The following is an 11,531-nucleotide window of genomic DNA, read 5'->3' as shown; positions in this document are numbered from 1 at the left end:
TTTCCCCGGTTCCCCCCCAGCTCTGATCACGGCCTCCCCCCCCGTGCCGAGCCTCCCAGGGCGTTATTTTTGGCCCGGCTCGGCCCGGCCCGGCCCCCCGCCGCCTCCCGCCGGCCCCGCTCCATTTCCGCCCCGATGGCGCTCGGCTGAGGCGGCCGGCGAGGAGGTAACGGGGGAAGGGGGGGGGGGCTGTTTATGGGGTGTGTTTATGGGGTTGGGGCGCTCGCCCGGCCCCAATCCCGCTGCTGGTGCTTCGGGACCCCCCTGCTCCTGTCCCCATAACCCCCCCGGGAGGAGGCAGCGCCGGCCGTGCCCCCCCCCGCTCCTCCGCCGCGTTGGTGCCGCAGGGACCCCCCCCTTCCTTCACCCAGGGCCCTGCCGGCGTTTATAAGCCGTGGCGGCGTTGCTGAGCTTTATGAATTCCATGTAGGGCGTTTATAGGTTTATGTATTCCATTAATTTTCATTAAAGCTCTGTTAGATTCCACACCAGCGCTGACAGCAGGCTCAGGGACCGGACAGCGCCAACCCTCCGTAATGGGGTCAGGACGGACACGGTTTGGTAATGGGATCGAACTGCCCTGAGATGGGGGCCAGTCCTGCTTGTAGGGCTTGTGTCAGAGCAAAGGGCAGAGGAGAACCCACAGTACTGGGGCTGGAAGCCTTGGGCCTGGCGGTAACCCCTCAGCCCGTGCTTTCCCCGCTGGCATTCACAAAAAGCAGGAACGAGCTGAGGACGTCCTGCTCCCGGTGCTTACAAAGAGAAGCCGGTGAAAATTAGGGCTCGGGACAAGCGGTTGTGTATTCTGTAAAAGCCAACACCAAAAACCAAGGGCAGCAGCCTTTCAGGAGATTTTGGGTGTACACATGCACTGTACTACCTGCCCTGCAGCTCAGCCCCGGCTGACCCCACAGCAGTCCCACCCTGCCCCATTGTCCCGTATTATCCCCCTCCCCTCCTCAATCCTTTCCCTTTTAACATCTTTTTTTTCATACTTTTCCTCAGCCAAAGCCTTTGGGACAGCATCAGGTCAGAACTAATCAGGGTGGGGTAGGAAAAAAAAAAGTATTTGAAATTATGAGAAGTGAGTGGAGAAGAGGTAGACTTCAAGGCTTTGTGGGGTCTTTGGGTTGTGATATTGTGCTTTTTTTTTTTTTTTGGGTGAATGCTGCTGTTGGGGACCTTTGGACCTCGCAGTCGCATGCCGGCTGCAGTGCCCCAGCAGCACATGGCTGAGCTCTTTTCTCCTTGCAGCCCCTTCCTGCCCGTGAGCGAGCACCAGGCGGGAGCCAGCCATGACGAAGGAGGAAGACCTCCCCGACTGGAGCTCGTCCAAGGAGTTTTATGAAAAATATGAGCCGAAGGAGGTTTTGGGCAGGTAAAGCTTGGTTTTAGCAAATTGCTGTTTTGCCCCTTCCAGTACCCACTAGCAGCACCGTCCCACAGGAACCTGATCCGAACAGGGCCCGTGGAATCACAGGGTTAAAAATAGCAAAGAAACGTTTTGCATCAGCTCAAAATCTGTCCCACGAGGATGGCATAACAGAGTGAGATGCATTTGTGAAGGAAACACTGTGGTGCATCCCCAGAGTTGGGATGGGCAGGAGGAAGCAGACACTGCCCCAGCTCAGGACCCTTTCTGGGAGCAGCATCACATCCCCAGGGTGGTGGGAGCCCAGGCCATGCTTACACCATCCCCCTGACAATTAGTAATTAGAAAGCAATTTGAGCCTGACCTCGCAACATCTCAGCGTGCTAATGGGGAACAGAAAGCACCCCGTCTTTCCCGTGTTGTTCCTGGCAGGGGGGTGAGCAGCGTCGTCCGTCGGTGCATTCACAAAGCCACGAGGCAGGAGTATGCTGTGAAGATCATCGACATCACTGCGGGCAACATAACCCCCAAGGAGGTGCAGGAGCTGCGGGAAGCCACCGCCAAGGAGATCGACATCCTCCGGAAAGTCTCAGGCCACCCCAACGTCAGTGAGTTGAGGAAGAGTTGTTTTTGCTTCATTTATTCTTCAGGGTGTTCCCAGGAAGGGTTTGGGGATGAAATCCCCAGAAATCAAACCTCCAAAGGCCCCATGGTCCTAGCAGGACATAGGGCACCTGCTCTGAGCAACCTTTGCTCAACCTTTGCACACACGTGCCAGCAGTGCCCAGGCCACCCCGGCTATCTCTCTCCTGCTCTCCCCCTCAAAACATTAACAAAGATCACCTCATTAACTTAATTACCAATTAGATCAGCAATTTTTAGCCCGTAATTGGAAAGGAAGATGCTATACATGGGGTATGTGGCAAGGAACATACCGCACTGTGCTCACAGCCCCCGTCTTTCATTGCAGTCCAGCTGAAGGACAGCTACGAATCCAGCACCTTCTTCTTCTTGGTGTTTGACCTGTAAGTACCCGCTCGCCCAGCACCGCCAGCTCCCTGAGCCCCAGCTGCCCCCATTTCTCCTCATTTTCACCCTGCAAACAGCCACCAACCTAAATTCTCCCCAGCACCTTATAACCCAGACAGGGTAAAGCGGGGGCGCGACCAGGGCTCATGTCAGGTAGAAAAGAGCCGGCTCACTTCAGCCTTGCCCCCGTTTCCCCTCCGTCAGCAGCTCAGGTTTCTCTGTAACCTTTGGTGGGAGCCCTCAGGCGTCCCTGGAGGTTATTTATATGCCCAGCAGGACCAGGGCTCGTGTGACGCCACGGCTCATGACAGCGGGGCGGTGCGATGGATGTCAGAGTGAGCTGGCACCAGGAGAGCCCTGTCTTGTCCTGCCCAAAGCCTGCCTGCTCTGGGCGCAGTATTTCCTCCTCCTGCTTGGCATTTTGTGACAATATCTAGTCCTTTTTAACCCTTTTTATTAATGTGTCAGCTTGTCATTTTGTGCAGTGGGTGCCCTGGGGCTGTTACAGGGCAACAAGCCCCAGGCAGTCCTCCCCAGGGGTTTGGGTCTGTTTTTCCCTCCCACACACAGGATGAAGAGAGGGGAGCTCTTCGACTACCTCACTGAGAAAGTCACCTTAAGCGAGAAGGAAACCAGGTAAGGCTGAAAACCGCACTGCAAAAGCAGAGCACAGGTTCAAAGGAGAACCTTGCAGTGGGCGCAGCACCCACGAGCAAAATACCCCCCCAGGCTGTGTCCCCACACCTGGGTGTTGAGGTCTTTGGTCCCTGGCCGCATCCCCGGGTGCTGAGGGGCACTGGGGTTAGCAGAGGTGCTGTCACCCGTCCCCAGGAAGATCATGCGCGCGCTGCTGGAAGTGATCCAGTACCTCCACTCCATCGACATCGTCCACCGCGACCTGAAGCCGGAGAACATCCTCCTGGACGATGACATGAACATTAAGCTGACGGACTTCGGCTTCTCCTGCCAGCTGCGTGAGAATGAGAAGCTCAAAGGTAGGCATATGGTGAGGTGGGTGCGATGCTGGGCTGGCCCAGCCACCCCATTAACATAGTGCCTGCGGTGAGCTGGTGGAGCCCCTCCAGCCCCAGTGACTCCAGTTCTCACTCTTTTCAATGACCATGTTCCTGCCCCTTAGGAAAACCATCCAATTTTTCCACTTCTTTTTTCTGTTGTCCAGTTGACCCACATCACCCCATTCATTAAGGTTTTCCCCTCTCCTGCCCTGCAAAGAATCAAGCATCCAACAACGGGCATCACCCACCAGCACACCCACTGCTCTCCTCACTCGCATTTCATAATTCATTATAATTCACCAAGAAAAGTCACCAGCAAGGTGCACACGAGATGCAGTTGCTACCATCACTGCAACGATTCCACCCGGATCCAGACACCCCTCGTTGTCTGTGGGTTGCTAAGGGGATGCTCTCCCCTGTTTTGCAGAAATCTGTGGCACACCCGGCTACCTAGCCCCCGAAATCCTGCAGTGCTCCATGGATGATGAGCACCAGGGCTATGGGAAGGAAGTGGACATGTGAGTGAGATGCCTGCCCTCCTGCCCTCAGCCCCTGGGGTGCTTCTGAAGTGATCGTAGTTTAGGGCACAGCAGGAGCTGCTCCTTGCTGGTCAGTGGCTGGGGACCAGCTGTAGGGTTTGTGAGGAGCTGAACGATGCACCTAAAAAACCACGGGGTTGCAAGGGGCTGGGCTGGCGAGCAGGGAGCTGTGGGAGCAGCAGCCTCTAGCTGTGCCTGTGTCCCCAGGGGAAGAGCCCAGAGCTGCTGGAGCCCAGCAGGGGCTTTGCCACCCACTCTGGTGCCTTTGGGCTCAGGTCTGCAGTGGTCAGAGCTGCAACCAACCTCCTGAGACACACAGGGGCATTTCAGCCTCCTTTCAGTTTAGCTACCTCCATCACACCCCATGGCAGGACATTTTGTGTGCCACAGCCTGAGCCAAAACTGCCCGGGCACCTCCAGCCTTGCTGGCACCTCCAGGTCCCTTCCCTAAAACAAAAACCAAGTAAGGTGCATGCCTCCAACTCAGCTTCCTCCTGCAGCATCAGGAGAGCAGCCCCACACCACCACCATCTGCATGACTCAAAAACCCGCTGCTCCCTGTGACCCATTAGGGCTAACGAGCCCCAGCAGCAAGCTCAGCCCCCTCGTCAGAACCAAGCAGAGCAGTTTCCTCCTGGTTTTCCAGGCTGCTGAGGCTGGTGTGTCCCCCTGGGTCCCCGCAGGTGGAGCACCGGGGTGATCATGTACACCCTGCTGGCCGGCTCGCCTCCCTTCTGGCACCGCAAGCAGATGCTGATGCTGCGGATGATCATGAACGGGGACTACCAGTTCGGCTCCCCAGAGTGGGACGACCGCTCTGACACCGTCAAGGACCTGGTGGGTGCTCAGGGACAGGAAAACCTGGGGTGGGAGCAGGTGTCTGGGACACCCCAGGTCGATCGGGTACCCTCCCACAGATCTCCCGGTTCCTGGTGGTGGACCCCCGGCAGCGGTACACGGCCAGCGAGGCGCTGGCACACCCCTTCTTCCAGCAGTACGACGTGGAAGAGGTTCGGCACTTCAGCCCCTTCAGGAAATTCAAGGTGAGGGTGCTGCTGGTGCACCTGGGAACTGGGGCATCCAACAACCCACAGCCAGAGCTGGGGAGGTGAGCGGTGGGCTGGATTTCCTAGCTAAGCTGGGAGAAACTGGGCATTCAACAAGGCTGGTGGACCGAGGCTTTGGCAGGACACAGCAGCCAGGTTGGAGATGCTTCTCTGAGCACCGTTTCACTTTCTGGTACTTCCTAAGGGCTTTTTCACAGAGGGAGGGGTAAATAAAAAGAGAAGAGAGAAAAACCTGCCTCAAAAAAATTACTTTCAAGGGGAAATCAGTGAGCCTGACTTCATACAGATGCATCAAATGATGCAGAGTGATAAAAGAGCAATTCTTTCCCCTCTCCTATAGCTAATCATTAGGACTATGTTATCATGTTAGGGTAAATATTAGGGTAGTGCAAAGAGTGTCCAAAATGACATTAGATGAAATGTGATCTTAACATCAAGACCGTGTCAGCCCTGAACAGTTGGAGAAAGCTTGTAACACTCAAACAGAGCTAAATAACAGTGCAGGAGCTGGGCTCCCTCCTGACTCCCCTTTGCAATAGCAGCAATTTGGGGCACAGCCCCAGTCCAGTCCCTGTCTTGGACCTGATCAGCAATTTGCCTGTTCCCCTCGTGCTGCAGGTGATCTGCCTGACCGTCCTGGCATCCGTCCGCATTTACTACCAGTACCGCATGGTCAAGGCGGTGACACGGGAGCTGGTGGTGCGGGACCCGTACGCCCTGAAGCCCGTCCGCAAGCTGATCGACGCCTGCGCCTTCAGGACCTACCGGCACTGGGTGAAGAAGGGGGAGGCGCAGAACAGAGCCGCTCTCTTCGAGAACACCTGCAAGGCCGTTTTGCTCACCCTGGCAGCGGAGGAAGAGCTGTTTTGATCACAGCGCCTCTGCTGCATAAGCTGGTGGGTTTGCTCAGAGTTAAGGCAAATAAAATGTTTCAAAACCCACCAGTGATTTCTTGTACTTTTTCTTAAAAATGCTGCTGGCCTTGAGTTATGTGCAAACAGCTGTCAAGGCTGTGGTTTGCCATGGGGGTATATTCCAGTCTGAGTTTCTTCCAAAATCACTGTAAGGGACCACTTTGGAGAAACCAAATGGGGCTGGGGGACAGAGGCAGCCCGCAGCACATTTGTAGACCTTGTGTGCTGGTTATAACATCCAAGCCAGGTTACTGACTTGTGTCCTCCACACACTTGGGAACAGACACATGTGGCTCTGTCACAAAGGGACAGTAAAGGTGCCTCACTTTCCCTGGGAAGGCTCAGGGCTGTACGGAGCTGGGATTTCCTGGGGAGATGGGCACTGATGTACGGCACCCTGCCAGGGACGTGTCCCCACTGCTTCCTCTGCAGTGGCTGACAGGGACCTGGCACAGAAGGGAGCGAGCACTGGGCAGGCAGACAGCAGTGCTGGGCTGGAATGAGAGCAGCTCTGAGGCAGCCCTGAGCACTGGGGTCACGTATGTACACCCCTCTGCTTGTCTGAAACACCCGCTAAGAGGAGAGCTGTGATGTCCACAACACCCAGAGGACAACGGAGACAGAACACCCTGCCTGCCATTCCCAATCACCACTCAGTGCCCAGACACCCCTGCACAGAAATGAGTGCTGAAAGTACTTATTTTTAATTTTTAAAACTGCCTGGGTTAAATGAAAGGGATTTCTGGGGATTACTGTTTATCTCCACAGGAGAAAATGTCTACAGTCTTTCCACGTGACCTCTTCAGAGCTCAGGTTTGGTCCTGCTCTTCTTAGCGGTGTGATCTGGGATGTCAGCAGCGCAGCGGAAGCTGAGGTTATCGGATGCTGAATCTGGTGTGTTCCCCATTCTTAGAAGGAAAAAAGACATCCAGAGTTAGGGATCCTTCATAGTTAGTGCTTAAATCATTGAATATGACCCTGTGTAACAGGCTACAGATATCTTCCACTTACCTGAATAATTTCTAGAAAAGCATTTAACAATAAATTCTTGATGGAAATTAAAAAAATAATAATAAAATAATTGAGAAGCAATAGGAATGTGTTTACAACAGTAAAATTTTATCAGTATCTGCAGTGTGTTTTCCTAAATGCTTCTCAGAAAAACTGAGTAGGAACAAATATCTTCTAAAATAACACCCCTTCTTGCACTGCCAAGGAAGAAATCATTGCTCGGGCACTGCACGGACCTACCTGGTGGTAACACGAGCTTTATGATTTGCAGACCCATCTGCAGTGTCAATCCAAGAGGCCCCTCTCAGGACGTGCATCTTCTGAGCACGCTGCCTCGAGCGTCCTGGTGCCAGGTACTCTGACGCAGTCCACTCCCAGGTGTTCCCCAGCAGATCGTAGAGCCCTGAGACACAAGTGGTTTTACACAAGGATTACAGGAGCACATCTGCAGGGGCTGCAAAAACACTTTGGTGTATGGGAAAGGGGTGCAACATTTAAAGCATCACTGGAAAAGTGTGGTTTAGCAGTGAGACTAGGAACCAGAAGCTCGTTACTGTATTGCTAACTAACTGCAGGTGGGCCTCCAACAAACCTCTCATCTTAAATGTCTCATCATTTTCCATCTGCAGGAGGGAATGGCATCTGCTGCCCCCCAGTGTGCCTGGGATTTTCAGATAAATCACACGGCAGTGCAAAATAACTGTTGGTTAAGATCAAGGGATGGTTTGGTGCAGTGAAGTGCAGCAGGTGTACATCGGCCAGCTGCGGTAGCAACCGTCAATGCTTTTGCTGTACTCATTCCACCAAGATGCTGATGTGATTCCATTTCACATTTGAAACTTCTACAACTACGGGATTTTATACTTAGTGTTAAATGGATGTTAGGAAGCAGATGTCACCCCAAAAGCACAGCCAGGATGAACACCGTACCATAGTTGTTCTGAGGTGAGAACGCTGCCACTGGTGACACCCCGTGATAACCATCTTCCGCTGTGTCAACCCTCGGGAAATCGCCCTATGTGAAAAAAGATCACGCTGAGTAAAGAGCCACTGCAGAGGAAAAGCTTTTTTTCCTAAAACAAACAAACAAAAACTTGTTACACTCAAATAATGGAAATAACTCTCCATTGCAAATTAACTCTATATGGCATTTGTGTCCAAGAGAGCAAATCACTCATCTAAAGTTCACCTGATGGGAAAAAAAACACATGCTTTTCAAAAAACTTGATGTATGAGTTCTGGGGAGAACTGAAGTCCCAGCTTCCCAGGGAAGCTAGGCTGAGTCTGTTCTCTCTAACAGTATTTCAGAGCACCCCTCAGAGCTGATCTTCAGGACCTCGCAGGTAGGTCTGTATTGCTTCCCAGGAGCACGCTCTGACAGCTACACATACGCTGCATTCAAGTTAAATGCCATCAGAAGAGCTCAGCTGAGATGGGGTGATTTGTAGGATTCTTACCTGCCAGAGGTTTGTACGGTTTGGCTGAAACTTGTTTCCCCAGGGATACAGCCTTTCTGTCAAGGAAGAAGAGACCAGTTACTCCACGAGTCAGCCCAGCACTGGATTGACTATTTTTAACCAGGATTTTGTGACTGTCCTTCTCCTTAAGCCACTGCTTATTCCACTCCCAGGCTGAAAAATGTCATTCAGCCCCCTAGAGTAACCTGTGAAAACATCTCTGTATTGAGATGCCTAAGCCTTCATAGATCTAATAGAATAAAAATTGCTTGATGACTTTACGTGGGTTTGGGAAAAAGTCCCAGCCTATCCTACGTACGCTCCAGTCCTCCCCGTGCAGCAAACTCCCACTCCTCCTCAGCAGGGAGCCTCTTCCCCTTCCACTCGCAGAACGCCCGCGCGTCGTTCCAGCTCACGTGCAGCACCGGGTGATCCAGCCTGTCCTTGATGCTGGAGCCAGGACCTGCAGGCTGGGAAGCATTAGATTGAACAGATCTTAACTGATTTAAATGTTTTTCAATGACAACAACAAAAAAAGAAATAGAAGACAGACCAGACCAGGGTTGGGACCCTGCACAAATTAACCAGAGGTGTTTTTTTTTCCCCTGTTCAGTCAGCAAGGCTCAGCACGTGCATGCTCCCAGCAGAGCTTGGCTGTGCCCCCGCAGGGAGTGGACTCACCATGCCTGATTTTTGCTCACCTGTCGCCAGAAAGCCTTCTCAATTGGCAGCCACCAAGGGGCAGACTGGGAAAAGAAATTACACCAGATTAAAGCTATACTGGTGATCCCCTCCCCAGCACCATGCACACTTAATTTGTTCTACAGCACTAGGTGTAAAGCAGAGCATGTGTTAGTCTGGAAATGGTTAAATGCTGTGGTTTGATCCAGGTTATCACAGGCATTTTAATATTGCTTTTCAACAGAGTAGAAAATCTGCTTTTAAAAGTAAAAACAGATCAAGAAGTCTGTGGTATTCATTCTTTCTGTTGTAAGATTGGATTAATAAAGTCATTTGAAACATACTTTGCTCTCTCCCAGCTCGCTGGAAGATCTAGAGAGCCAAGTTTGGCAGCATTTGGAGAGGATGTAAACAGAAGAGCCCTTAAATCAACCCAGGCTCAATCCTGCTATTCGGTTTCAAAAGCAAAACAAGCCTTGAGGAAAGCCAGGCTGAGCTGTAGCTGTTACTCAGCAGAAAAGCAATACATACTGCAATCAGCAAGGTTCTGCCCTCACAGGTTTTGTGCTTACAACAAGGAGGTCAGACAGGAACATGAGCAGAACCTCCATCATCATCATTACTGAGTCATCCCCAGGGGCATCACCCACCTACTGAAACCTCTCAAATTCCAGGTGGGATTCAGATTTACCTCCAGTTTTTGGGTGACTTTTTTTTTCATCTCTTCCGATACGAAATCCTCAAAGACAAAGCTCCAGCCAAATGCTTCTGCTTCTGTTTTGAATTTCTTTTCTCTAACAAACTCCCTGGCATAAACACAACATGCTCAGGCATCTGGGTGAGAGGTCACAACTCACACCAGCAAATACCACGAGCTGCACATGCAACAAGCCCAGACCAATGCAAACGTACGGGAGCTAAAGACACCCCAATCTGCAGGGAGTCCCAGTTCCTCACTGGCACAGCTCCGATGGGTTTGACAGATAAGGATTTAAATGGTCAGATTTCAATCCCTTCACAGGTCTGATGGTTAGGTTTAACACTATGTAAGTGAACTCACATTTCACCCTGCTCTGTCACAAAATGCAATTGCACCAATTAAAAATCCCTGCCACTAAAAGCTGCAGCTCCTATATTAGTTAAATGCCCACAAAATGCAATAAATGTCACGTGCTGCTGAATAACCTCCCCCTGCCTCTGTCTCATTCATTTCTTCATTGCTTTAAGGATGGATTTTTACTACATGCTGCTGGGCAGCTGCTGGTGTCTGGAAAATATGGCTCTTCTTAACCAACAAGGGCTCAGCTGGGCAAGTAAAGGCATTTCCCCCACTACGTTCACCAGTGCTTTGCATGAGAACTTCTACAAAGTCCATGGAGGAATGAACCAGTATTTACAAAGGGAAACTGAAATGGTACAGCCCTATTAGTTACAGTAGAGAAGCACATTACATTTGCAAGCTACAGCAGTAAGATCCTTCAGCCTGCACATATAAGTGATTTTTTTACTGACAGACCTATTTTTTGTGCTAATGGAACTGCTAGGAGCGAGCAAGCATTGCCTTCCGGACCCCAGAAGAAGCTTCCAGACCCCACAAGACCCAACACCAAGAGCCACATCCTGCTGGCAGCTCCCCACAGACTAAACGGATCCAAAACCTTGTCTTACCTGAAATCCCTGTTTGTGACAGGGTATTTGTCAATAGCAAACGGCTTCACGGTCACCTCCCTGACGGGCCCTTCTTCATTTCTGTTCTCCGGGGAATTGGATCCCATCTGAAACGTCCCACCGGGGAGCTGCACCATGTTTTCATCTTTTCCATATGCTAAAAGAGTGAAGTAATTCAGTACAAGAACATTAACTTGTAAATATGAGTGCACAGGACAGGATACTGTAACTGCCATAAAGTCACTTTATATACAGGAGAATATGGTGCAAGATAATAAGTGGCTACGATTAGCACATATATATGCGTATTTTTAAATAAGCTATATTTTAAGGTCTCACTTTCAGCATTTCTCTTGGGAAAGGAACAGCTTTTGTCAGGACAAATCAGCAAACCCCTTAAACTAATCCATTGCTGCATTTGAAGAAAGGGAACCTGTGCAGCGAAGTGATATCAAAGCATCCCTGCGAGGCAGACAGATAAACAAGATCAGCACAAGCTCCCTAACTCACCGAGCAGGGATCGGCTGCAGCCCAACACGCAGCAACACACTACAAGCGTGAGGCGCATCTCCCCGGGAGCAGTGCCAAGCGGCAGCAGCGGCAGGTACAGTGCAAAAAGAAAAAGCGAGACAGCAGCGGAACCAAAAGGCTTTGACCCAGAAGTGCTCCAGGCTCAGGGAAGTGTTTCCGGGAGGGGACGCACTTCCCTGTGCCTGCACGCTGCTGCGCACGCTGCATGCCGGACCTGTTGCACCCACTGAGCAGATGCTTTTCCTT

General features: G+C 51.6%; 2 protein-coding genes across 2 annotated transcripts; one reads left to right on the top strand and one right to left on the bottom strand.

Moving 5' to 3' along the window:
• Nucleotides 1–47: 47 nt before the first annotated feature.
• On the top strand, nt 48–5,962 carry PHKG1 (phosphorylase kinase catalytic subunit gamma 1). The gene is made up of 10 exons (XM_084299681.1): nt 48–166; nt 1,255–1,378; nt 1,805–1,980; nt 2,343–2,397; nt 2,972–3,037; nt 3,233–3,396; nt 3,845–3,935; nt 4,640–4,793; nt 4,874–4,999; nt 5,642–5,962. Exons 2-10 carry the CDS (start codon nt 1,296–1,298, stop codon nt 5,891–5,893), a joined length of 1,167 nt encoding a protein of 388 aa, XP_084155807.1. The 5' UTR covers nt 48–166; nt 1,255–1,295; the 3' UTR covers nt 5,894–5,962.
• Nucleotides 5,963–6,739: 777 nt separating this feature from the next.
• SUMF2 (sulfatase modifying factor 2) lies at nt 6,740–11,322 on the bottom strand (the record flags this gene model as incomplete). Its single annotated transcript, XM_084299905.1, has 9 exons — nt 6,740–6,845; nt 7,189–7,351; nt 7,879–7,963; nt 8,406–8,461; nt 8,725–8,875; nt 9,107–9,151; nt 9,778–9,892; nt 10,755–10,911; nt 11,265–11,322. 9 exons carry the CDS (start codon nt 11,320–11,322, stop codon nt 6,740–6,742), a joined length of 936 nt encoding a protein of 311 aa, XP_084156031.1.
• Nucleotides 11,323–11,531: the final 209 nt, after the last annotated feature.

This window comes from Netta rufina (assembly GCF_964035555.1).
Source record: "Netta rufina genome assembly, chromosome: 21".
NCBI classification, from domain to species: domain Eukaryota; kingdom Metazoa; phylum Chordata; class Aves; order Anseriformes; family Anatidae; genus Netta; species Netta rufina.
This window is presented reverse-complemented; position numbering and strand designations above follow the sequence as displayed.